This window comes from Amphiprion ocellaris, chromosome 1, assembly GCF_022539595.1.
Source record: "Amphiprion ocellaris isolate individual 3 ecotype Okinawa chromosome 1, ASM2253959v1, whole genome shotgun sequence".
In the NCBI taxonomy this organism is placed as follows: Eukaryota; Metazoa; Chordata; class Actinopteri; family Pomacentridae; genus Amphiprion; species Amphiprion ocellaris.
The window spans coordinates 8,961,925-8,989,771 of record NC_072766.1 but is presented as its reverse complement, the minus strand read 5'-3'; the positions used below and the strand labels follow the sequence as shown (position 1 = coordinate 8,989,771).

The 27,847-nt window shown below is 39.5% G+C and overlaps 2 protein-coding genes across 2 annotated transcripts in view; one reads left to right on the top strand and one right to left on the bottom strand.

Annotated features, from left to right (window-relative positions):
- mybpc3 (myosin binding protein C3) overlaps nucleotides 1-9,386 on the top strand; it is a 43,636-nt gene extending 34,250 nt beyond the window's left edge. The window contains exons 27-32 of the mRNA XM_055016071.1: nucleotides 1,983-2,178; nucleotides 2,279-2,418; nucleotides 3,707-3,866; nucleotides 5,144-5,280; nucleotides 6,477-6,663; nucleotides 8,946-9,386. Of these exons, the coding sequence (XP_054872046.1) occupies nucleotides 1,983-2,178; nucleotides 2,279-2,418; nucleotides 3,707-3,866; nucleotides 5,144-5,280; nucleotides 6,477-6,663; nucleotides 8,946-8,986 (861 nt within the window). The 3' untranslated portion in view covers nucleotides 8,987-9,386. The remainder of the gene's footprint in view (nucleotides 1-1,982; nucleotides 2,179-2,278; nucleotides 2,419-3,706; nucleotides 3,867-5,143; nucleotides 5,281-6,476; nucleotides 6,664-8,945) is intronic.
- A 2,979-nt stretch (nucleotides 9,387-12,365) lies between these two features.
- lgr4 (leucine-rich repeat containing G protein-coupled receptor 4) overlaps nucleotides 12,366-27,847 on the bottom strand; it is a 32,358-nt gene continuing 16,876 nt past the window's right edge. Inside the window, exons 5-18 of the mRNA XM_035947277.2 lie at nucleotides 25,318-25,533; nucleotides 23,646-23,717; nucleotides 21,736-21,804; nucleotides 21,119-21,190; nucleotides 20,802-20,873; nucleotides 20,569-20,637; nucleotides 20,417-20,488; nucleotides 20,013-20,078; nucleotides 19,768-19,839; nucleotides 19,575-19,646; nucleotides 19,334-19,459; nucleotides 17,722-17,819; nucleotides 17,117-17,170; nucleotides 12,366-16,988 (exon numbers count right to left, since the gene is read on the bottom strand). Coding sequence (XP_035803170.2) covers nucleotides 15,583-16,988; nucleotides 17,117-17,170; nucleotides 17,722-17,819; nucleotides 19,334-19,459; nucleotides 19,575-19,646; nucleotides 19,768-19,839; nucleotides 20,013-20,078; nucleotides 20,417-20,488; nucleotides 20,569-20,637; nucleotides 20,802-20,873; nucleotides 21,119-21,190; nucleotides 21,736-21,804; nucleotides 23,646-23,717; nucleotides 25,318-25,533 — 2,536 coding nt within the window. The 3' untranslated portion in view covers nucleotides 12,366-15,582. The remainder of the gene's footprint in view (nucleotides 16,989-17,116; nucleotides 17,171-17,721; nucleotides 17,820-19,333; nucleotides 19,460-19,574; nucleotides 19,647-19,767; nucleotides 19,840-20,012; nucleotides 20,079-20,416; nucleotides 20,489-20,568; nucleotides 20,638-20,801; nucleotides 20,874-21,118; nucleotides 21,191-21,735; nucleotides 21,805-23,645; nucleotides 23,718-25,317; nucleotides 25,534-27,847) is intronic.

Below are 27,847 nucleotides of genomic sequence, written 5' to 3'. Positions count from 1 at the left end.
GGCCATCCGGCGGACCGGATGTGGCCCGCGGACCGTATAATGCACAGGTCTGCTCTACACGCATAATTTAAGTGTAATTTATTTGTCAAAAAAGAGACAAAACACAATTTTTAAAAAGTGAAAGATAAATTTCACTTTTTTTTAAAATCACAGTATCATTGTGACTGTGAATTCTTTTGGCCACGATAATCACGTACTGAAAATCAGATATTCTTAAACACGATATATATGAATTAAACATAAATGACATACAAAGACTTAGAAAGACTGAGTAGTAAGGGGGTTGGCCTGAGTAATGCAGAAAATTTTAATTCTACAGCCTTAATCGAAACAGTATTGCAATAATTTTACACATACAGTGAACACTGAACACTGAACAAAAAGTAAATAAACCATCACATCATCAGATTAATATTTAGTAGTCCTGCCATTAGCACACAGTAGAGCTCTAATCCTGGCTGCCATGTTCCCCATGAGCCTTTCACACTGTTGAGGGCTAATCTTTTCACCATTCTTCTTGAAGAACTGTTTTTAATCCACCACAGATTTTCAATGGGGCTCATGTCCATCCAGGGATTGAGTTTGCCACTCTAAGGCCTGGATACTGAGCTCCTGCAGCTAAGTTCTGCTGACCCTGGATGTGTTCAAGGGGCATTATCTGGTAGAAACATCCAGTTTTGACCTCGACGGAACAGTGCATGTGCAGAAGGGAGCATGTGGGTTTGGAGAATGCCACAATACTTGGCAAAGTTCAATAAGAAGACCAACACCAGCAGCACCAGCATGATACTGCCTCCACCATGCTTGACAGTAGGTGCTGTACATGCTGGAGATAATGCTGCGCCTGGCCTTCACATTAGCAAGAGAAAGGTAAAGCTGGAAACTGGATTCATCTGACCACAGAATCTTCTTCCAGTTCCTGGCTGTCCAGTTCTTGTGTGCTTGGGCCCAACGACGCCAGACTAACCTCTGTCTCTCATTGATCAGGGGCTTCTTGACAGCCTTGTAGGACCTTAAGCCATGATCTAAAAGTCGGCCATGTAAAGTGCGGGTGAAACACTGGACACCAGTTTGGTTTGACCACTGCTGCTGAAGCTCCTGTGATGTCATTCGCCCATTTTCCCCTCCACATGCGGATCTGAATGCGGTCATTTCTTGCTGAAGAAACCCTTGGACACCCAGATCTTGGTTTGTCTTTCAAACCAGCAGATGGTTTGTGTATCCATCTGCTGAAGGACTTCTTCCTGGCAGAGAATCTGTATCTTCAGGCGTGTTTCCTGCATTAGGTTCCTTGTTTTAGCCATTTTTGTCTTTGAAGAACTTTCAGATGTGCTGGCTTTATATAGACACGAAGCACGGCAACAAAAAATGTGTCTTTTTATAAAAAGCATGATCTTCATTAGTGGATCACTGGTACCAAAATGACACAATATTCAAAATGTCTTATGTATTTCTATGGAACCAACCAATTTTAAGTTTTTAATTAATTTTTAAGGATTTGTTTAGTATTTTGGCTGTGACTGTACTAAAAGATATTACACTTGAAGACCTAAGAGTGATTCTTAATACAATATTTCACAAATGCATGGGGTGTTCAAAAACTTTTTTCCACCGCTGTACATGCCGTATGTCAACTAATATTTAGATGTACATATAATTTTTCAATTAATTTCTTCTGGTTTTTTATATGTGCTACCATAATATGTATTTCAGAAATTTAACTGACTGCTTTCACTGAAAAGGAACAATATAATTGTCTTTCTTGTAAAGTTAGAATACAAGACACAGTGGCAAACAGATGATCTAACAGCATATTTCACTTTAGACCTTTCACACACCATAAAGCAAAAATTAGGTGTACCTATAGACTTTCAGATAATTTTATATTACTGGTTGTTTTACGATTTAGGTATTTGTTATTTGTAGTCTGACAGATTGATGCATTTTAAGCTGCAAACCTTCCTTTTTGTTTTGTCTTGCAGGGTAAACCCAGGCCGAAGGTTACATGGAGTAAAGACGGGGAACCACTGAGCCCCCAGTTTGCAAGTGTGAGAAACAGTGAAGTAGATACGATCCTCTTCATCCGCAAGACAGAGCGGAAGCACTCGGGCCAGTACGATCTCCAGGTGCAGATAGAGAACGTGGAAGATACAGCCAAAGTCATGCTACAGATTGTTGGTGAGATGGAATGAAAAACATTAGAGAGCTGCCTGTGACAATGAACAGGAACAAATGCAGTCTCTGTTGAGTTTTCCCATGGGCTGCTTCTCCTCTGCAGATCTCCCAGGGCCTCCAGAGGCTCTGAAGATTGTAGATATCTGGGGATTCAATGTGGCGCTCGAGTGGAAGCCGCCGAAGGACAACGGTAACTGTGAAATAGTTGGTTACAACATTCAGAAAGCTGACAAGAAGACCATGGTGAGTCTCTACACCCATGGGTCCTGGTTTCATATTACGTTCAGGAGGAGCTGAAAACAAGCTTCTGATGTTGGCAGCAGGCATTTATTGACATTAAATTTTTTACCATTATTAGAAGTAACCTTCTAAGTATTTAGGTTAATATGATATTATAGAAAATCTGAAAAGGGTGGTAAATTTTGAGCAAAAGAAGTCAAAAAGCATAAAACTGAAGGTAAAAATGATATTTTTTACTGCATTTGTAACTGTCTGTGTCACTTCAAGAAGCACTTTTTTCTTTCGTCATGTCATTCATGCATCACACGATTGCAGTTAGCAGCGAGTCCGCATGATTCCAGCTGAGAATTAGACTCATCAGAACACCACCAACCCTCAACCGTGTAAACTGAAAGTAATTTTGGACTAATTCTCATCTCAAATCATGGACCAGACTATCTCAGGAGGAAAGCTGCACGATGACAGATCGAGATTTTAGCCTCCCTTGTGACACTTATTCTGTCATTACCCGATGCAGAGCACATAGTCTCCTCTATGGGCCAGTAGTGATGCATTATGGGCCTGCTGGCAAAGCGCTCCGACTGCCACCATCCTCCACCTCGAGCTGCCAGGAACAGTGTCGGCCTGGAATGTCCTAATCTTATCCTTGTAGCCTTGACCCGGTCCGGATTGTCTGTGCGGTGACGCAGGGCCATTGTTCTCCTGCCAGGCTGGCCGATGGTTCATGTTTCACTGTAGTCATTATTAGATCAAATTAATTTTACTTGCAACACAGCGAGCTTAGAGATGCTGATTATCATGGCAGAGATAAAAGTGCTGAGGACACATGTACGTTAAATCCACCCAGATTCTGTTTCACTCCTGTACCGAAATAAATAAAATGTGAACAATTACGCAACTCCTTCAGTTTCAGGTACATTATGAAGGTGAGTGGATGTTTTCTTGCCTTATTTAAACAGTGGATCTTTTTTAGACTGTGCACCCCATATAAATATGTGCATAGACATGGGTGACAAATTAAAAGAAAACCAACTAAAGTTAATACAGTGGTCATTCAGTGGTCTGAACAAACTCCTTCAGTCAATAAAACTCTACTCTAGGGATGACACCAGTCTGGACACCACATAAAACCAGTTATAAAACCCCATTATGCCTTAAATGGAAGTATTCAGTACATTTCCTCACTCATTTATTCACATTTTCTTACAATTTGTCACCTGCCTGTACAACATAAATAATTTATCGAAACAGAAAGACTGAATCTGAAGCCTTTTTTGTGATTCACATAAAGGAGTGGTATACAGTCTACGAGCAGTACAGGCGAACCAACTGCGTCGTGTCCGACCTCATCATGGGGAACGAGTACGTCTTCCGAGTCTTTTCCATCAACCTGGTGGGCTTCAGCACAGAACCCTGCCAAACCAAAGACAGCGTTTACATCCAAAAAACAGGTAAGCTGTGACTGCTCATATACACTGCCACTTAGATTTAACTAAGCAAACAGGTAGGAGCCTTCCATTGAATAATTACTGCAGTGATGAATATGTTTCAGCTGCAACAACTTATTTAACCCTAGCTGATGCAGTGAGGAGCTTCTCATTTCTTAAACAACCATGTTGGAATACATATTCTGTGGTCATGGAAATTATGTTAATCTGTCTCAGAAGGGTCAAATTATTGGCCCGCATCAAGCAAAGAAAACAACTAAGGAGATTTCTGAAACTACTAAAATCATGTTAAGAACCGTCCAATGCATTATTAAAACCTGAAGGATAGTGGAGAACCATCATCTTCAAGGAACAAATGGGGTCGCAAGAAACACTTAGATGATCATAGGAAACCAACAGTAGAATTCATGGCTATGTTTAATGGTGAAAATAAGAGCATTTCAACCAGATGATGCAAAGGGAATTCGAGTGATTGGGACCAAACAACTATGTAGCTCTAAGAAAACCACTGAGCAGTGAGGCTAATCAGAAAAAAAGGCTTCAATTTGCTATGGAGCATAAAGATTGGACTCTGGAGCAATGGAAGAAGGTCATGTGGTCTGATGAGTCCAGATTTACCCTGTTCCAGAGTGATGGGGGCATCAGGGTAAGAAGAGAGGTGGATGAAGTGATGAACTCATCATGTCTAGTGTCTACCAGCCTGTGGGGATTAGGGTTATGATCTGGGGTTGGTCAGGTTCATCAACGTTATGTTCCCAAAGAATGAGGTCAGCTGACTACCTGAATAAACTGAATGACCAGGTCTTTCCATCAATGGTGTTTTTCTTCCTTGATGGCATGAGCATGTTTTGAGATGATGATGCCAGGATTCATGGGGCTCACATTGAGAGTGAGTCAATCAGAGATGAAACATCATTTTCACACATGGATTGGCCTCCACAGAGTCCAGACCTCAGCCCCATTGAGAATCTTTGGGAGGTTCTGCAGAAGACTTTTTGCAGTGGTCCGACTCTCCCATCATCAGTATAAGGTCTTGGTAGAAAATGAATCCAACTCTGGACAGAAATAAATGCTGTGACATTGCAGAAGCTTATTGAAACAATGCCACGGCAAATGTGTGTCGTTCTCAGAGCTAAAGTCAGTCCAATGAAATATTAGAGTATGGGACTTTTTTTTGGACGGGCAGTGTATAAATAGCAAAACTAGCTTCAGGTAAGATTTATTTATGATTGATAGTCATCATGAAAGCAGGTAAGTGGAAAAGTTTTCTGTCTCCTCAGGTATCGTGTACAAGCCGCCCAGCTATAAGGAACACGACTTCTCAGAGGCTCCCAAGTTCACACATCCTCTGATGAATCGCTCCGTCATAGCGGGATACAACGCCACGCTCAGCTGCTCAGTGCGAGGCATACCGAAGGTCAGTGGGGTTGAAAATTTGCACAGAATATTTGTGATCAAATTCGATCACAGTGGCGAAACGGATGACTTTGATCAAAGGTTAGATGACAATAGCTACTATCAGAAATGTAATTGTAATGAAAACATTTAAGGGGGAGGGATTTTTGATGAAATTTTGATAAAACAGTTCAAATCTAATCAAATGAAATAAAAATTATTTATGCAACATGCTAAAAACAAGTGCTGCAAAAGTAAATCAGTGCAAAAACCAATGAATTTTTAAAGGAAAATGAAAAAGTATAAATTCTTTACACATGGCAAAACAGGATTAAAAGTTATAAGATCAAAGTGTAACATCAAACAAATGTAAAATGATAAAAATCTGGAAATTAAGAGCTGCTAAAAGCCACTGAAAACATGTATATCTTGAGATTTTTCTTGTGGAACTGCAACTTTTCATTGCAAGAGGAATGGAATTCCAAAGCTTTGGAGCTGCTAATTTCCTACTAATTTTTAAAAATATGTTAAATAAAACGGTAACATGTTCCAAAATGAAATGCTTAAATATGAAAACGTTACCAAACTGTTTTTGAGTTCATGGTTTCCTTATATGCAGCTGCTGGTTGTCAATTTTGAGACTTTGTTGTAGTTCACAGCAAACAAACAGTGTGAATACATTCTGTGATTAGTCTTTTTGTCTCACCTAGCATTCAGCCTGTTAGAATCGATCTCAGGATTTAATTCAGAAAACTTGTAGGCCTTATCAAGCTTCCTAATAGGTTAAAGATGAACAATAACCCTCAACTCTTGACCAACCCTGAGGTCAACTTCCTGCCTTTTGTCCAGAGTTTTCCACCTTACAGCTGAGAGCAAAGAATTAACTGCATATTTCCATTATTGAAAAATACTGAATTACTGAGTGAAGATAAAAAGACAAACCAAAGGAAAAATACCAGTGACAACTTACAATTACCCTCACATACACACACACACACACACACACACACACACACACACTCACTGACCCCTATTCTTGCTGATATTTGGGGATTAGTAGCGAGCGATAAACACCCTATCCTCAGTGAAACAGTATCCACCAGACAAATCCACTGGTTAGGATTGTTGCCATTGGACCAAATAGTGGCTTAATCGTACAACAACAAAAGTATTAAAATATCCCCTGACACGCTGTTACACTTTGTCCTACCTTGTTAGCCCAAAGTGACCTGGTACAAAAACAAAATGGACATCACGCATGAGGCCAAGTACCGAATGCTGAGCAAGCAGGGCGTCCTGACGCTGGAGATCCGTAAGCCCTGTCCGTTCGACGGGGGCGTCTACATGTGCAAGGCGGTCAACGACAGCGGGGAGGACATAGTGGAGTGTAAACTGGAGGTTCGCCGTAAGTACCCTGCTGCAGCTCGTATGTCCTCGTTTTCATGACCCATTTAGGCTCCATCCTTTCTCTGGCATCCTCCTTTTCACCCCATCCTCCCCCTTTTTCATCCCTTAAATATAACACATTTTATCAGTCCATCCAGTGAGGAACAAAGGAATAAAGATGAATGTGTTTTAGTGTATTTCAGTAGAAAAACATATTAAATTACAGCACATACTCGTCCTGTAGTGGATGCTTTGTTTCCTAATTTATAAACAGTTTCCGAGAGAGAACTGTGTGTTTCTGATTACAGGAGAAATAGGAATTTCCCTAAGAGTGACTGGAAACTTTACAGTAAACCCAAACAAATATCGTCAAAATAAAATTCCCCACACAAGATCCAACTAATTTGTTGTTTCACATCTTGTGGCCTTCCTCATGTGGTTGCACAATCAGTACTAATTATAGCACCTCAGGCCTCAAGATGTGGCTGAAAGTGGCATACAGTGGGTCCTGTTGTAGTTATTTTCTATTCCAGGTTAATGAACATTCACAGTAATCAAATAAATATTCTTTCAGTGTTTTGTTTATTGCTGGCAAATTTACTCTCCATGCATGCTTAATTGTCTGTACTACTGTGGAACAGTTTTATGAAAGCAATTCATTGAAATTTATGAATTATAGGTGTACCAGCGTAGTTGTTTCTCTGTTTCCCTGTTAATAAAAACATTTTATATAGTTCTCTTTATGATAGCTTCTCAGAGATTTCTGGGAAATTACAGACCTGTAAAGTGGAGATCAAATTGATTCTTCCTCTTTTTAAAAAAACATTTATAGTACCTACATTAACAACCAATATACACCTAAAAGCAGATCATTAACTGGTCAAAATCGCATATATATTCATTCATTGGCTATTTTTTTTATCCCATCATGCTTTAAATCAACATGTTATTGGTCCTTTAGAGGGATTTGTTAAATCATCTTTACTTGCATTCGACTTCTGTATTCTCCCCACATTCTAGTATATATATGAAACATATAAAAGATTGAGTTTTTATAGGACCCATAATTGATATTCTTGTGGAAAAAGTACTGATTTCTGAGTCAAACTTCACAGTGATGAATCCAGAATATTATCACCGGATTTATATACTACAATTCATAGTGTTCAGTTGTTTCTTGTTTGCTTTATTTCGCTTACTAATTTTCAGTCGTTGTGAAAGTATGAAATTGCTGTGAAAATCCGGTAAACTTAACAATACTCAACATTGAATCTACTCAACAGCAACAAGATAAAGTTAGAGATTAGTTGGTGAACATAGTGGAGGTATAGCAAAAAATATTTCTCTCAAAGTGTGGTGGAGGCCAAAACAGAGCAAAAACTGAACTGGGTCAATATATAATTGCGGGACTTTTTGTAACATAGTTGACAGGTATCATAGTTGACATTTTTGCTGTTTTCAGGCCTAAAATCAACATGGCTGCCTATAACCAAACACCACATGGCATTTTTACAGAAAGATTGTTCTAAATATTACATAAACTATTGAGTAAAATTGAAATTGAAAGTTATTTCTAAAGATATTGTAGTAAACCTGTTGACATGCCATAAATCCACACTTGACTCACACACTACTTTATATTAAATAACTCAGAAAGCCTTGGAGTCTTGCCAGTCTTTTCTTCAGGAGGAAATGACATCATGTGGAGCAGGTCATGTGATCTGGAATTAACACACTTCCTTGAGAGGTGTTTTTGTAATGGGTAGCTTAGTGGAAATTTGTTTCTTGGACACAAATACAATTTACTTGATATGTTGCCAAAAAAAAAAAAAAAGAAATATCCGTCATGATTATCTCAACTTAATAAAACGAACACAATAAAAGCATTTTTTGAATAAGCTCATTTTATTATTGTTTAGCTAATTAGAAAGTGGTTGTTACTAAATTCGGGTGGTTCTTTAGTTGACATTTTAGTGATATCCAGTCATTTTAGATTAATAAGTGATTGTTTCCATAATGAATAATTCTGGAATTTGTAAAGACATGATCATAATGAACATTAAAAACATTTTTTTTTCTTTTAATAAAAATGTATGCAAGATATATCCCACGGACTTCAAAAGTCCCTCAATTATATATTGACCCAGCTGTTTGCTAATACATTAGCCACATTAACTGAAAATGTGATAATATGCCAACACAGCATTGTGTAGTTTCTGCTGTGGGATTATGTTCAGCCTGTGTGGTTAATTTTCGACTCTTCTGCCTTGATATTTATATATTTTTATTCCCGGCTTGCAGCTCAAATTGCAAAGGAAGAAAAGAAAGATGCCAAGAAGTAAATCTACAAGCTGCGGACTGAGAGGATCGATTCCTCTCCTACATGTTTGTGTCGTGGGAAACTCTTCAGCTGCATCACAAACTGTGTTTAGCTCAGCACCTTATTTCTCCTCTGCAGGCATCTTGCATCAAATCCTCCTCAGAGTTTAGATTACTGACCTGACTGCGTGATTAGTAGGGAACTGTCATGCCTGTGATTGATTTTATCACTGTGGATTTCATTCATTTCAAAGATCACATATAACGGTCATGTTGTTTGGTAAATATGGACAACGAAAGCAACAATATGTACGGAACTAAATGGTGACTTGCTGTCCTGTTTCTCACTTGTTTCAGCAAATAGAGAGTAAAAATGAATCACTGTGTTTGATTTGCGTGCATAAAAACTGCTTAAAACCACAAGCACGGAGTGATTTCATTCAGTCGTGTAAATGCTAGCGGCATCATGTTACGGGGGGGACGCTGCAAAGCTGGAGCTCATCATGAGAGCTGCACATAGAAAATCCAGAAAGCATGCCGCTGATACCCAGAAGTACAGTGGAATGGACAAGACTTGTTGAGAGCTCAGCTTTGTTGTAACAAAGCCTCGCTAAAGCCCGAGGTGCGAGGCATGTGGCTAATGAGTGCAGCACAGAGGGCTGGAATGGCTGAGATGTCCTTTTACCACCGAGGACGAGCGTCAGTGAAGTGGAACACATGGTGGCTTTCGTCTAGCGAAGGCCGCCGCAGCATCACTCGACAGTTATTCCTTTGATGCCCTGAATGTACATGTTTCCTCTCAACACGCAGCTGCACAACATCCAGAGAGCCTCGTTCGTGTCTCAGGGTCACCGGCTGCACACGTGACCAATGTCTCACTGCTGTTTCCAGGTGTTTTGACATGGGGCTTCAACAAAGGCCACAAATTACAAGCGCAAAGGCAACACGGTTCAAAGCTAAACATGGCTGATCAAATATCACGTCTGCTTTCTTTATGCAATCCCAGATGTTATTTTTCACTCGTCACCAAAGTTACAGCTCGCTACGCAAGAGGAGGGAGGCAGCAGCGGTGGAGAACATGAGTGGGCTGGAGGTGGAAGCGGAATAACGCCGCTGAATGGCACAAATGGCCATGATGACGCACTTGTAATTTTCACTTTTAAAGTCGTATTGATGAGCAACTTCAATAGAAAACAGTCTAACAACAGTGAACGTCGATAGTCGCAGCTCTGTGAAGCCAAACTTTCAGCAAAGTAGAAACACTTTGTTAGAAACTAAAGTCACGGTCAACATCCTGGAACTTGAGCAGAAGTATTGGCATTGACATGGGCTTAAAGTACAAAAACAGACGAAAAAGAATCAATTGTTCTAAAACATTTTTCTTGCATTTTAAATTAATCAATGAAATTCATTCAAAAAGCAGCTTTTCCTTTAAAATAGTTCACTTGTGTGTGTTTTTTTCAAGGTGCTGGGAAGGTAGGCTGCAAAAAGTTTTTTTTTATTTTACTGATTGTTTTCCCACATATTTAAAATGTGTTAAAGTACCGATTATCGAAAAATAATAGAAAAAGCAAATTTTTCTAATTAAATGAGCGATATCTTGTGTAATTATAGAAGTTTTGACACACGCAGACATCCTTTGTAATACTTAAAGCCCCCAAAATGACAAATAATCTCATCTAAACTGACTTGGAAATGTATAGAAATTATTATGGACAATTATTTTTGCTAGATGGTTATTTCTGGCCATTTCAGTCTTGTTTTTGTATCCTTGATGCCAAAATAATGGCTGTTTTACAATTTTCTTTAGTTTTTTTATACAGTGTAGGTTGTTCCAAGCATCTTGTCTCAGAATCTTCTGTTTCTGCATGTAATCACAGTTACTCCTTGATGTTTAGATCTGAACCGTGAGGACAAAACCATCTGCTGCAGGACTCCTTATAGTTCTCTTTATGACACTCTGGATGTTTCAGGTTGTTGTCTGAATGAATTCTGGTCCGATGAGACGCCTCCCTGATGGTATCACTCAGTGGATAACAATCTGGTGTCTAAAACGGCCTCACAGCACTGCAGATCATTTTTACCTTAAAACTGGAACAGGCAGTATTTTGGTTGCTCTGTTGTCAGGCTTTAGACCCAGTCACAGCTCATTTCGCACACAGGTGATGGAATAGTATAAATAACATCCAAGTCTGCAGTGACAGCAGGATGTGGAGGTGCAGTGGGTCAGCAGAGGACTAGATGAAGCCACAAATTGATGCACTTTTGGCTTTTATGCATTTGAGGTACACTCTTCTCTGATAAGAAGAACTTAGAATAGAGAGGAAAGATTATTTTAATGTTTCCACATTTCAGCCTACTGTAGCTTTAATGTGCAGACTCAAGTACCTGTACACATTTTAAAATATTATATTTGTATATTTTGAATCAATCTGAATCTGCATATTCATTCTACTATGCATAAAAGAGCAATAGTGAAAATGATGTAATGTTTGCATGAGTAATGTATTGTAAATGTATATAATGAAAATACTTCCTTGCTGTATTGGATAAGCGTAAATATTCTTAATTTCTACCACTAACATGCTGATGCTAAGCAATTACAGGATGTCCTCGATTTGCGTCGTTACGTCGGAACTGATTATGGGCCGGTCCTCTCTAACGTAGTGTTTCATCGATACATCGGAACTGGTTCAGTGGAACTAGTTGGCGAGCGGAGCGGACGATTACGTCATCATGCGGTGAGTAGAGCGGATGAATACTGTATGTACAGTAGTCATGCAGCGTCATAAGATGACTTTGTTTACATTTGCCACCACATTAGATTATGCTACATTTGCTAACTTCATTATGACTCCCAAGCGCAAGTCAGACTGACAGTTTACATTTTTGCCGGTATTTTCCTACCGAGTTGTGTTTCAGTGTGAGTTAATGACTGTAGTTGTACAAGTAAACTGCTTGATACAGTGATGCACCTAAGGGCTTTGTTTACATTTTCACCGGCGCTCCGACTTATGGTGAAAATCGACTTATGTCACACCGCAGGAACGGAACTCCGATGGAAGTTGAGGACCCCCTGTATGTCTATCATGTTTACGTTCTTAGCTTAGCATGTTAGCATTAGCTTTGCAGGCTTTTTTGTCTCAATGGCAGTGTGAGTTATCAAATCAAGAATTCACTCAATTTCAATATGAATGTCGTGATGGAGCTAGAGGAGAATTAGAGGATCAACAAAGCCTCGAGGATGCATCATCTAGGAATCATGAATGTAGAAAATTTCAAGGCCATTCTGACAGTAGTTGAGATGTTCAATTTCTAGCAGCATTAGCGAGAAACCTGTGATGTGACAACCTGTGACAAGTTTCAACAACCTAAAGATACAACAACGCTAAATGAACACGGTCGTGTTCTTCTAATTTTATTCATTCACAATTTAAAGAATTATTCGAACAGAATAAAAACAATTTGGGGAGATCGCACATGAAAAACTACAAGTAAGATTTAATTAGAACTGAAATTACGTGAGATATTTTATATAATCTGTATTATTATGCAGGTTTGTATCTATAAAAGATAAAACATTTTCATAGTTTATAGTTTGGTGGTTAAAAAAAAACAAAAAAAAAATCACAGTATACAGTACATAGATTCCTCCCACAATTTGCACATATGTCAACATAAAGCCAAGAATGCAAACAAAGAGTAACAACAAATGAAAACAGATATTTTTTCATTTACAAAGCACTGCTGGCAGCCACTACAGTTGAGGAGGTAGCTTCCTTAGTTAGCATCCCATTCTTGATTACTTGTTTTCTTTTCAAATAATTTACATTAAAAAAAACTACTGAAAATGTGTACACTCTCACCAGATGGGACATATCAAACAATCAAAGGACATTTTGGTTTTTGGTGCAAGAATGTGCACAACATTTTAAAAAGAAAACACGTGCATTATATGAAAGACACGAGAATGTCTCGTCGGTGGAAGGAAAACGCTTCCCTACATTGCCTAAATTCCTGAGCACTCACATGATGTGTGCTTGTGGATACATGCTCCGAGGGCGTATCCACCTTTAATGTGTACAGTCGTGCTCCAGCACACCAATCATCGGTCAATTCCTCGACACACACCGCCTCCACTCAGGTCGGCTCTCAGGATCAAAAGACACACATTTACTTGACAATATCACAACAATGCTCTTCTGATGAACTGCGCAGTGAATTAAACTGGACTGAAATGACCAAACAAAGTGTCTGAGGATTGCAAAGACATTTAAGGTAGTAAATTTGCTCAGAGATAAATCCTCCTATTCCCACCGTGGGCCTTATTTTCCTACTTTTGTACCATCATGTATACATTTATGGTCACACAAATGCCAAAAATTTGGTGCAAACTGCAGATACTTGTCTTTAAATATCTGTGGGTGAATAATAATCAACCAATTCCCAATTACGCTGGTTCACTTCAGATTTTTTTGGCATCGCTCGCACACCATCTTGTTGACTCAGCTGGTTGCCGGTCTTGTCCTGCGTTCGGATCACATGAAAGGAAAGCGGGATTACATTCATGTGTTCAATTTGGATGCTATTAGTTGTTGCTCGCAAGCCAAAAATCTGTTTAATGATAAGTTTTAGACATACATCACATGCTCTCCTCGTAAGTTCAGCAAGCGTGAATGTCGTTGATTTAGATTTGGGGATTTCCTGTATTTTTTTTTTTTAAATGCCTGTTTATTGTATTTTTGGTTTTTGTGGCATTTTGGATCATTTTATCTGTAATATCTGTGAGCTGAACATAGAATCAGAGCCAGCACTTGTTTAGTTTAACACAGCATAGAATAAAGTCTGGAAACAGGCCTGCTATTTCCCTCGGCTTCCCGTCTTGATGCAAATCTAAGCTAAGTATAGCTTCATATTTAGCTACAGACGTGATAAGCAGTAGCTCACTTTCTGCAAAACAACATTTAACCCTCCTGTTGTCTTTATTTACAGGCACCAAAAAATATTCCTTCCTTGTCTGAAAAAAAAATCAAAAAATTCAGCAAAAAATTCCCCAAATTTCTGAAAATTTGCAAAACCTCGAAGAAAATTCCAAGAATTCCTTAAAAGTTTCGCAAAAAAAGCCCCCAAATTTGGCAAGAAAATTCTTGTAAATACTTTTAAAAAATGAGTAAAAATCCCCCCCCAAAAAAATCCTAAAAATATCTACAGTGATTACGTATATATCAGTAAATCTTCTAATATTTTCTTTCTTTAATATTTTTTTTTTCCCACCAAAACTGTTCAAAAATTTCCCCAAAACGTTGAAAATGTGAACATCAGAAGTTTCACTGTGAAAATATATTTTTTCTCACATTTTCAAACTCTAAAACGGGTCAATTTGACCTGCAGGACAACGCGAGGGTTAAGCACATTTCCTGAAATGTTTTAGACCGTTTTTGCGCATTAAAACAGGCTATATTCAACAGAGCAAGGAGTCCACAAATGTTCCATGAGCCAAAAGCAACCTGAAAATCAGATGAAAGCAGATCTCATTCAAGTGTTGCTGTACTGAATGTTTGATGCGCCTCTTGGCTCAATGACAAACAGAATACGTAGCTCTGCAGCAAAGAAATACACACTTTGATCCAAATCAAACAGCATGATGGCAAAAACTCAGACAATAAGGCCCAGGTTTTAAAAATAACTGGAACTCTCCTTCAGACAAATGAAAGTAATGACCTAAATCTGGATGTGCGTACTACATACTTTTAGTGAAGAAATAAACAAAGAGAGGTGCTGCTGTTTTTGTGAATGCTTTGCGTTACATTTTAAAGTGTATTTACCATTCAGAAGCCACCTTTCACACACCTGAAATAGTCTCCGCCCAGACACTCCTGCTGCTCAAACAATAAATAACCTCTTTCTAAACCACCAAGTGTAGTTGTTGCTGAAACAGTGATACAGCTACTTTTATCACATTCTCAGTCCTAGGAACTGAAAGCAAACGTGTTTATTACAGACTGTCGTTTACCATTATCACACCGACACATTAGCAGGTGGGACAGAAGTTATTGCTGATGTTCTCTTATCCTCCCCGCTCACTGAAAACCGCCTGAAAGTTACATTCACACGAAAAAGTCTAGAGTGATTATTACATCTGCTACATTTAGGTAAAAAAATCAAAGTATAAAATCAACAGTTGCTGTGGAGAAGCTTCAAAAAATGAGAAGATGTATAATTAAAATTTTAGAAGCTTACAAAAACAGGTAAAACAGAAATCACAAAATGTTTGACACCTACGCACTGAGACTCACATCATCATGACGGCCAATTGAAAGCAAGAGGCAGGCACTGGTGGCAAGATTTTCCTTTGCAAAATCCTTTGTCGACCAGTTTGTAACGTGATGTGCTCAGTTCAGTTTGCTTAGAAACGGTCTCTCAGTTCAAAAAGCCAAGTTCCCTTTAAATGATTGGTTGCATCCCTGCTAACACAGTAATAACAAATGTAAGTGCTTGCTGAATCGCAGGGCAGTTGGCACGACTTGTCTTATATAAAAGTGTTTATATGTTCTTGTAGAATCTAAATTCACATGACAGAGATCTGTGCACACAGACGTACTGGAGCTCTGAAGCGTCCTTAGTCCTTGACTCGAGGTATGTTGTATGAGTAGTGTACGAGAGGAAGGCCTCTGCTCTGACAGAAGCAGGCTCTGCCACAGGCCTGAACCTGGTCCGAGCTGTCTGATACAAATGAGTCGCCCTCGTCGGCGTACTCAGATTGAGCAGAGGGTGTGCCGCTGTCTGCCCAAAACCCCTCGGAGCGCTGGCACATTGCAGCTCCAGCTAGGAGGGTGGGACAGCTGTGAGACTTCACTAAGTGTCTGCAGACTGTGGAGGACGAGGGGGAAGAGCAGGTCCGGGCACGCAGCGCTGCCTCGCACTGCTCGCACACAACTGTCTCTCCACAAAGCTGCGAGTACATCCCACAGTCAAAGCCCAGGTGGGTGGAGCTTCCGTCTGTGAGCTCTGACCCTCCGCCACCGTCATCTCGGTGACTTTCAGCGCCGGCCTTCACCTCCCTGGTCAGATCTCCACGGCCACGCAGCCTCAACCAGTCCTCCCTGAAGGCCGGGCTGAAGAACACATACAGCACTGGGTTCAGGCACGCAGGCAGCGGGAAGAAAATGAGGGTGACGGATTTGGCGATCTCCAGACCGCCAGCTGTAGAGCCGGTCAAGAGAGGGGCGAAGGAGAAAGCAGCCACGGGACAGAAGAAGATGCAGTTGGTGAAGATGAGCCAGGCTACGTGTCTCAGGGCGCCCGTCTGCTCCGGATCGGCCAGCTCCACCCTGCCGAGGTGGCAGTACAGCTGGGTGTACACGGCGGCAGTGAACAGGTAAGCCAGCGCGTTGAGCAGCACCAGAATGACTGTGACACTCAGAGCTGGAGTGTTGCCCCCAGCAAACGGCAGGCAGAGCGGAGACGAGGACTGGTCGCTGAAGGTCAGGAGAGGCAGGCAGGCTCCGGCGGCAGCCAGCAGCCCCAGCAGTCCCGCAGCCAGGCTGAAGCGCCGATCTCCTCTCAAGCATCCGCGATGGCTGCTGCCGCTCCTCCTGGGCGACATCAACGCTTTGCCGAGAATCACCCGCACGGCCACGCTGCGCTCCACAGCTGCCAGCGACAGCAACAACACCGACCACTCTGACGAGAAGACGGCCAGAGCTCCTGTGACCTGACAGCCGGGTCCCATCTCCCACCACACGCCGAACTCGGCGAAGGATCCCCACGTGGCGAGGTCGAGCACAGACAGCACGCCGACATACACCCCTGTGAGCAGGTTGGCCAGAGCCAGGAGCCCCATCAGCAGCCTGGCCGGAGAACGAGACGGAGCCATGGAGTGGGAATGACCGACCGCTCGGTGGGCGGAGGAGAAGGTGGCCACCAGAACCAGACTGTTAAAGACCAGCGACACCAGGCAGATGAACCAGACGGTCAGACGAATCATCCAGTTACCAAGGAGGTGCTCACAAGGCTTGAAGGCTCCTGAAGACAGAAACAATGTGGTTGTTGAAAAGTCATTTCATTTAGCAATTTATTTTTGGATTATTTCAAAGCACTTTAACGCCGATTGGTAAACACACAGAAAGACAAAGGTGTAAAAAGCTGTTTACCTGGTGAAGGAGAGCAATGCATAATCATTGAGATTCTTTCCACATCCTCCCCGCCTGAAACAAAAATATTGATATAAGAAGCACAAACGATAAAAAGTCAGCTGTTTTCAGTAGGAAGTGTGTTATTGTTTTAAGTGTTTGTTAGAATTTTTGTTTCTACTCAACAAGATGTAAAATTAATTATTACAGGCCTTACTATCTGAGGCTGCAATTTTCTAAAACCTGAACCTAATTTTCCATTACAGTGTTATGGCAAACTGAGTTTTGGACCAATTAAAACATACTAAATGCTTTCTTTTTTAAATATCAGGTATGATTTGATCAACTACAGATCAAATACTGTAAACCAGCCCAACTGCAGACATTTAGGGAAAATATACCTTTCAGTTAAATGACTGGTAAAATGGGAAATATAGGATAGTTTGGTAACACTTTGTAACTGGTGTCTAAAGCACAAAAAACATCAGTACCACACAATCTGTCAAATAAAGACTATGTAAAACTATTTCATTTTTTTGTTGTTTAAATCTAAATAAAAAGAAAACTTTGTTAATGTGTCAACTATTCAGTTCCAAAGAAAAGATATGACGGCAGCATTTTCCCACCTGCAGGCTTCTTTAGGTCATTTTCCTCAGAGGAACTCGTCATTGAGTCACATCCAACAAATGCACAGCACTGGTAGGCGTACGGGACAGAGATGGACCTAGAAACAAACAACAATCATTTAGAAAAAGTCCTGCTGAGGTTCAGTGTTGATAATCAAGCCAAAGTATATCTAATGTGTCTATCTGCAGATATTTTGCCCTTTTGATTGTTTTTATTAATACTTGGATGTTTCTGTATTTTGTCTATAATTCAGAAGAAAACAGATCTGGCTTTCTCCTTAAATCTAAGAGGTGGAATTTGGCTCTTTTTCTTTCTGTACAACATCTGTACAGTTGTTTTCAGTTCATCTGCTGGACTAAATTAGAGCAGTTCAACTGCTGGGTTTGAGTTTGTGCAGCGCAGCAAGTGTGCTGCGTTTCCTACATCACCACTTTGAACTCAGAGTCTCTCAGCTTGTCTTACAGTAAGTATATTTTAGATGCAAGAACACTGCAGAGATATTGTTATGATGGCAATAAACCTTCCCATAACCTATATGTATTCATTACTTGCCTTCTTTTCCATCTTGTCAATCAAGTTTAAAGCTCTTGGAATTGCTCTAACCTGTATGAAAAGTTCTATTCAAACATAGTTTAGTTAATTTGGTGGGTTGGTTTCAGAAATGCCAGAACTTTTAAACAGCAAAGGGGTCAGAACCTCCTTACTTGAACTGGACTCTGATGCCATTTACAGTGGACTACATCCTTCAGTTTCAGTAAGATAACCTTTCTGTCTGAAACCACCTCTTTAAAAGTATTTATTTTTTATTTTCTTAATATAATATTTCTTTTTAACCCTTAGAACCCCAAAACCAACATGTTGGGAAAGGACATTATCTCATCATATCAAAAAAGATCATCAATATGAAACCATTTATCAGACAGAAATTGTAGAAACAGAAAGAACTAGTGTATTCTTAACTTTCTGATGGTCCTTAACCTACTCATCTCTGACGTACCAGTCTGAAAACGGGACCAGCTCTGAGTTTGAAACAGTGACATTTTATCTAGTCACTGTTTTCTGCATGTCTTGTTTAAACATCAATTAAAAACAACCCATTTTCTCTAACCAGTCATGAGTTACTCGGTTGTGACCAACAGTTGTGACAAAAATTCAGAGACCTTTTAGATAAACTGCAGGCTGTGTTTACACAAAGCAGACAGGAAACAAGGGTGGAAACAATCTAAAAATGTAAATAATAAAGCATGTTTCCATAGAGGTGCAAGACTTTATATTGCAGTGAAAAATGAGCCCACAGTGAGTAAAAATGTGACAGGAGCAATAAAGACTGAGAAACTGCTTGGGGTTCAGAGGGTTAAACACATTAAATGATTTTATCAAGATCCTGATAAACTATTGCAGAACATCAGCTACTCCTCCTGGGGTTGACTGTGGTTGTTTTCAGAAATTGCAAATAACATGACTAGTTCAAAGGGAGAATTATGAGCAACAACGGTTTGAATCCTATATCTGGGATGTTGCAGTAATATAATTAGGGCTTTACACCCAAAGGTCACAATACCTGCAGGTGCTACATTCTCTCCAGAACACTTCACAAAAGCTCTTTCTCACCTGAGTTTGGGGAGGTTTTTTGCAGTCAGCACATTTTTCATCTGTGGGTTCCCTGAGAGTTTCAGCTGACTAAGGGAGCTCAGTCCAGTTGTTGGAATCACAGTCAGAGAGTTCATACTCAGATCTCTGCAAACATTAACATAGCAGGTTAATCCTGTACCTACACAGACACTGAAACAAAACAACACAACTGTGTTTATTATGGTGAAATGTGGTAAAATAACACACAGGTTTTACTCACAAGTTGGTGAGTGCAGTGAGGGTGAGGAAAGCATCTCTGTGAATAACTCGGATTTCGTTTCTACTCACGTCACTGTGAAAGAACACAAAGCAATGAACTCATAGTCCATAAAACAGCTTTTAAACATGTTTTTACAGCGATCACTGAGTGTGACTGTGTGCATAACCGAGTGTGTGTGACTGAGTGGACTTACAGTAAACGGAGAGCCGAGAGACCTTGGAAAGTGTCCCTGTCAATTTGTTGAATGTGGTTGTGCTGAAAGCTTCTGCAGAATGAAAAAAAGAATATAAAAGATTATATAAAAAAGTAATGCTTTACCGATTTATTACATTAAAATCGTAAAATGAGTTTTGGAGTTTAGAAAGAACCTATCCTTTAAGCTTCACCATTCCTGTCTGAAAGGATTTGTGAAATGACTTTTACATGATCAATACTCACATCTCCTGTAGCCGGATGCAGCCGTGGAAAGATGGTAACTGCTTTATCTCATTGTAGGACAGCTCTCTGAAGGCGGAAAACAGACAGCTTTAACAACTACACAACAGAGACAAATTAAAATGAAGGAAGGATGACAAAAGGTTGGATTGTTCCACTCTATAATTGGCCTGCAAATGAATTCTGTGCATCCAAGTGTATACTCTAAAATACTACTTTTTTACACTAATTAGAACGTTAATTCTTTCTGTAGCAATGTCAAAACCACTGTTTACCCATCATGTTATACTGGCACAAGTTTTACTGCCCCTGTGTATGCTTCTTATGATCTAAAAATGTCACCAGGTACAATTGTTTGTACAAGTTTTGCTTATAGCGCTACTACTGCATGTGAAAAAGTGTCTTACAGCGTCCGAAGCAACTTCAGATCCTCGCACAGATCACTGGGTATGGAGGATATCTTAGTTCCTGACAGGGTCCTGGAGATGAAAAAACCAGTCACTCTTGAGACACATAAAAGCACAAGCAGGAAAAAGATGCTACATCAAAGTTTACTCACAGACTCTCAAGATTATTTGTCGAAGTAAGGATGGGAAAGTCCTGCATCATACTGGCCCCACGCAACATCCTGAAACACACAGGCGATGAACAGTGAAATCACTGCTATAAACATCAATGCAAAACACATTTAAACAGCTAGTTAAAATATTTAAGTCAGCGCTGACTTGAGGAGTTGAGACAGAACTTGTCAACAGTGATTTGTCAGGAGTCGTGTCTGGCTGCGGGACTTACAGCGAGTGCAGGTCAGACAGATTCTGGAAAGCTGAAGCGCCCACAAACGACAGAGGGTTGTCATAAAGATGTCTGGGAGGACAGAGAGAACACAGGGGGACAGTTCAAAGCAAAAATGATTCACTATGCGAAAATGGCACCATCTTCTGGACATTCACCTTCTGAAGTGTGTCTCCTGTATCAGCTCGTACTGTATGTGAGCTTATCGGAAAGCACTCCGCATCGTGCACAGCGGTATTTGTATAAATGTGAGTCATTAGTGTGCCATGTCTCTTTCTAAGTAGTGTTAGTGAAGCAGAGGGGGAGTTTGACCTTACATGGTTCGCAGCAGGGGGTTGTTATGAAAGGCCCCTTCCGGTATGGAGGCAATATCATTGCTGTGAAAGCCGCTACAGGAAGAAGGTCAAGGAGACGGTGTGAAAACACGTTGGTCAATACAACACCTCACATACAGGTAAGTTAACCTAATGTATGGAAAACTAAAGGTCTAAAAAAGAACTAACTGTAATGACACAATAAGCACAGGCAGTTCAAACAATCAACTGACTTTCAAAGTCTACTCGACAAAACGTCTTTCAGCAACTTAAAATGTGTTGCACAAGATTTCAACTAGATAACTTCAATTTAACCACCATAACAAAAAGATAACAGCTCATGAAAAACATTGTAATGACATACTGTGGTAAAGAGAATTTTAGTTTTGTTTAATCTGATGCGTCTATGTGAACAGAAACTTATAAACCATAATTTGCACTTAACTCACTGAGACTCACTTAAAATGACAGCAGATTGTAAACTATTTGCTGTTTTGCATGTGTCCTCTTGTATTCCTTTTATTTATAGTTTATTTATCAGACATTTGTCTTTTTTCTGTTACAAAAAATACCACAAAAACCTCCTACTAACAGAAACAGGAATAAGGCAGTATACTCACAGCTCCTTCAGTTTGGGCAGGGCTTCTATCGCTTTGGGAAAGACCATCAGGTTGTTGAAGTTAAGATCTCTACACAGAGAGACACAGGAAGTAAGTGGGGTTTTCTTGCATTATGACATAACAAATCCATCCTTTTATGCTCGCTAATTAATAGTACATTCAAATCAAAATGTCAACAATTAGGCTTTAATAAAAGGAGGGTTCAGTTATGTGGTGCTGTGAATGTGTCAGCACAAAGTCACACACTAATTACAGATATTCAGGCTTACTATTGTGGCTACAATGCTGATAAAGTATGTAATTGCAAAATAATGTTGAATGATTCACTCTTATCAGAAATAAACAGACTAGTACAAAAATATCCAATATAAATACATAATTTTAATAACTCAGCTATGTTTTTTGAAAATCAGAGCCAATTGTAAAGCAAAATAATACATACAAAAATAAATATATTAAAAATTTGAATGTTTTGAGACACAATGTGCTGCAAATCACTGCAGATTATAATTATTTCTATTTCTGATTATGAGTTAGATACTTAATTATTGTTCAGAATAGTGCAACCATTCTCAGAGTCCATCTTTACAAAGTTTGTTTTGTATCAAAGACTGAAACATATTCAGTTTACAATGAAAAGAAACCAAGAAAAGCAGAAAATCCAGCCATTTGAGAACTCAGAGAGGGCAATTTCGGGGCATTTTTGTTAAATAAATATCTTTGGCAATCTTCAAAACCCTTACATGCACGAGTGATCGGAACCTACACTCTTCCATAAGTGGGTCAAAAATGACCTGTATAAGAATTAATGTGTTTTTATGCCATTTTGGTTAAGAATAATAATTTGTATTATTTTATGTATTATATTTTTGTCCATACAAGAATGACTTCATGTTTGAAATATGTTTATTTTTCATTTTAAAACAGATTTTGAACATTCTGATAATTGAAAAAGAAGAATATTACACAGAACAGAAACAGAAGAATGTCAACTTCCATTTTGTTGACATTTTTCCACTCTTTTCCTCTAGCTGTTGTTACTCTCCATCCCTCTAAGCTTGTGTGTCACCTCTTGTATGATACTATCAGTAAAAAAAGAGCAAGGGTGGTAATACAAATATTACAATTTCTTTAAAAGTATAAAAGTTTGAGGAACACCTGGACTATGAAATGATAACTTTTCATTACAAAGATATTGCAAGAAAATGACCTCACTGGGTCATTTTTGAACCACTTATGCATCTAAGGCTTAATTAACTGACTGCGTCTCAACATATAAATGAATGGCAATCACTTCAGTACAAGTAAATGAACAGAAGGCCAGCATTTTTAGGAATCCGTGAGCATCCATGCTAACAGCAACAGACTGACTATTTTTCAATCTGTTTTGAATTAAAGGAAGATGGTGCTCGCTTCAAAGCTACTCCTGTTGGTGTAAAAGTGCATTTGAACATCACTACTTTGGGAGTCTGCTGAAAAGCAACAGTATATTGCAGGACTGTGTGCCCATTTTAATACATTATTATGTCAGAAACTTGAAACAAAGGATCAGCTAAAATAAATGAAATAAAAAAAATAATAGAATTAGAATGCATTAGAACATCATCAGCCTCCTCCAAAGGTCTGTGTGTCGTACAGCAGCCATTTGCCATTAGGTAAAGCTGTCACTGGAAGATTAGTCGGGGTTGTGTGGCAGGAGGAAGTGAACAGTGGGAGGGCAGATATGATAAGCATCATGTACTTTGCTCTATTTATCCTACAGCAATTAAAGGAGGAAGTGGACACAATGATGTCTGGAGGACTGGAGCAGAGGTGGGTGGGGGAACGGTTAGCACACACAAACATGAGCACAAACACACTTAGACTGATACGCACACTCACACACAACTACTGTACAACTGTGCGCTTACAGTGTCTCCAAGTTCACAAGTCCAGCAAAACAGTTGTCTCCAATCTCCTTAATTCTGTTGTTATGAAGATGCCTAAAGAAGGAAAAAGCAGTTTCACATACATGTGTCAGATCTGCATAAAACAACACATATGAAATAAATGTTCGCATTCATTATGGGTTGTAATCCAGTTTTAGTTTTTCATCTTCAGTTCCACAAATAATGTTTTTTTAGAATGTGACCTGAATTAGGTGTTTGTACTGTATGTGTACAAGCAGAAGGCCCTCTTTGCCTAATAGACTCAAGGTCTTTCTTTCCTGTTTATTCCGATGTGTTTATACTAACCCTGCAGCAATACCACTCAATGTGTGTGTGCTCGTGTGTGTTTGTGAGAATGTATAACAGCAGCAGTGGGGGAAAAAGATGCAAGTTTGGAACAATCCTTCACATTGGTAATGCACCACATATTTGTAACAAGCTCCTGTCATGGAAGGTTTAAGCTTTTCCCTCCATACATAAAACAACGAGATAATCTTGATTCAACATTGCTGCTCAGAGCCAAGCTGCAACTTTTTCAAAATTTCATTAACATTCAAATTCAAACCCCAACAGCACATTTCACTGGAAAAGTGCTTGCATGCAGAAACACAGCGGGGCATTGGTAAGCAACCCGTTTTGTTGACTTATTAACTGTAAGCCATGGAAATAAATGCTACAGTATGTTTGTGTTTGGAATCTGATTTGCAGTCGCTCTGAGGATACATTCAGAGCTGAGCACAAGGAGAGGTACTTTGCATTGATTTGTGGTGACAGAATAATGCTGGCAATATATGAAAAACCGTAAAAGAATTACAGCTTCCTTAATTGGATGTGAGCACAAGCAGTACATTCATATTTTACCAACTAGATGTTAATCTACCCAGTTGGATAGAGAGGAGACTTTTAAATTAGTTCATTAGAAAAATACCTCGCAAAAATATCCACATCTTGGGTCCAAAAAACTAATTGCATGCTGAGGCTCAGAAACTAAACAGACATGAAACTATGCTGTGTACTACACACACTCGAGTGATAAGTGTTGGCATTTCAACCTGTGAAACATCCTGATCTTGTTAACACCCAGAGATCGCCCCTTCTTCAGCTAGTCCCTCAGGTCATGTTAGCAAACATGAGAATGTTCTCAGTCAGTGTGCCTACTTAATTAGAGGTTTAAAAAAGTACACCAGCAGGTTGTTCCTGCTCCGTTATTTTGCATATGAAGACTGCAAAGTTCTTCTGGCTGTCCTGCAGAAGATGACTTTAATGACTGTTTACAACTACTAATACCGTAGTTTTTGGAAAACTTCTCACTAAAAGCCTTGATTGAAATGCCATGGTGTGCAATTATGTAGTTTGGGGCAATTATTCTGGTGAATTGTGGTTTCACAACAGCGCTACTTGCAAATGTTGTCCTCCTGAGAATTTTTTTACTTTCAGTTAGCAGTGATGGGAAATGCCACAATGTATGGCACCCAGTTTTTTATTAATTATCAGTTGATTATTGAATTGACCAAACTTTATAGACCTTTCACAGAGTGGTTGAGGCCCATCTAAAGAAACATTAGTGTGATATCCCGTAAACATTTGCGTGTCAATGTGACTGTTTGGATTTTCCTTCTAATCCATAATTGAACAGAAGCTTAATTTAACTTACAGCACAACAAGACTGGTGAGATTTGCAAAGGCATTGTCTGGTATGTACAGGATGCGGTTGAGTGCCAATGTCAGAGCCTGAAGGTTTGCCTGGTGTCTCAGAGAGCTGATGGGGACCTCCGTCAGGTTGTTATCATCCAACCAGAGGTGGCGCAGCTGCTGAAGGCCTTCGAAACTGTCATCTGGAACTGCTGTAATATGGTTTGCATCCAGGCGACTGCAGAACAGAGAAAAAATAAAAAGGACAGTTATAAAATGGAAGACTAACACATTTGACACCGTCATAAATGCCTTGAAATCAGCAATCCCGATTGGGAAAACTGGTCCTTAATTTACTTTATTTGACGTCTATGCATTACTCTTAACATATTCTTGCACGTAGTTGATATCTGCACCATATGAAAAATTTTTCATTCTATCTTTTCCTGACATTGTCACTCTTTCATATGAGTGCTACCACGGTGCCAAATACTAAGTGCCTGTACCACTATGTTCCTGTAGCACTTTCTACAGAATCCAAGACGTTCTCAGTGCATTTAGATAATCCTCCAAGGCACATTTAGTGTGTCTTGGAGGGTGACCACATACTAATTTTCTCTTTATTTCATTACAGGTGGTTCAACTGCAATCACCTGTACACATTTTTTATGTGAACCTATTCCACCCTTTAGCTCATCCAGAATACGTCTAAAAAGAGTCACCTAATGTAGCATTTAATGTCACATCATTCATCACAGTGCAGCTCAACTCGTCTTAATGGCAACCAGGACTCAACTGATTTTTGGTCATTTACAAACATCTTGTAAAAGAAGGCCAGAGTTTGAAAAAATGCACGAGTGAATATTCAGAAATTTTACTCTGTAGCTCCACTCCCTGTTTGCAAACACTACTGCAACCACTGCAATGGTCACTGGTCAATGTCTTTTTATCCCTCACTTGTGAGAAACAGCAAGGTACCTGAAATTCACCATTTTTTCCTTCAAAGTAACACATATTCATACTTGTAAATATCCCTAGCAGGACAGCAAGGATCGTTATAACGTAGCAATATATATGAATTTGTTGTTGCTAATGTGTTCAAAAATTAACTAGAAAACAGAACAATATTGTCAAGTTTTGTGCCATGAATATCCAGTGTTTGAGAGTTCCTTATGAACAATAACTTAGTAGAGCTGTGACCCGTGCACATGGATGAAATTCTGATTACTAATGGTTTGGAGGTAAAAAAGGAAATGTTTTTCACTAAGCAGTAATATGAAAGCACAAGTATTCTTTTCACCATCACCTCGCCGCTTTCTCCTGCTATCCTCCCTAACTGAGAGTCTCACCCTCCCTCAAAATTCCTCAAATGTCTGGGCTGGAAGAAAAACAGTCTTGATTGACATTTAGCTCTCTAAGGCTTAATGCAAACCAAGTCCTCACTCTGCCAAAGTATATCAATTCAGCTACAGACCTTACAACCCTCATAGAGAAAAGACATCTGTTAAAAAGAAGGAAGAGAGACAGAAAAAAGATGAAGGAAGTGAAGGACAAGGGGAGGGCTACAGAGGAGTGATAATAGCTCAAAGTTGAATTTTCAGCACGTTTCTCCAGCTGTATCCATCCCCCCATTCGTCCCTGTCAAACACAAAGGCATGGTGATGGAGGGAGGATGCATAAATAAAACCATGTACATGTCATGGTTTCAATGAAACTGACATTTAGCAGTCGCAGAAAAACAATACTACACACAAGGGCAAGCGGAGCAGGAACGAGTGAGGGGGCTGACAGTTACAAGTAAGCAGATGGAAACACACAAGCTCCTGGAAAAGTCAACAAACAAACAATAAAAGTTTGTTACAGATCTGCTGAATAAGGCTGACCTACATTTGCTTTAGCTGGGCTTAGCGCACAGCAAATACAGCAGGCATCAAGTATGTGATATGGATGAAATCAGCCACAAATCACATTAGCGTAAATAACCGAGCTGTTTTGCTCAACTTAGAGGGCGAGTAAAGTATTTACACCAATTCTATTTACAGCAGCGTAACATCTAACTTATTGTATACTTGATGCATAGTCACACCTGAAATAAGAGTTTTTTAAACTATCGGCAATCATATGCTGTGAACTGTTATGAGGTGAGGAGACTTTGTATGAGTTTATATGAGGTTATATTTAGGCTTCTAGCGAACTGCTAACGGAAACATCCTCATACTGACAAGGTTAACATGGTCATCATCTTAGTTTAGATTCTATTCCTTCTAAGATTTATTCATTAGCACTCGACACAAAGTACAGCCCAAGTACTGGACTCATTAGATAGCAATTTATTCAAAAGTTGCTAAGACATTTAACCCAAAACTATTAGTGAGAAGTACATAGTGGTGCTGAGGAAAAATGAAAAGATCACCACATTCGTTAGAACTCATCTAGTGATCAGGAATGTCTGCACAAAATTTAAAAACAATCCATCCAGCAGTTGTTTAGATATTTTTCACTGGATCAAAATGGTGGATCAATTAATCAACACAGAAAGTAACAACAACACA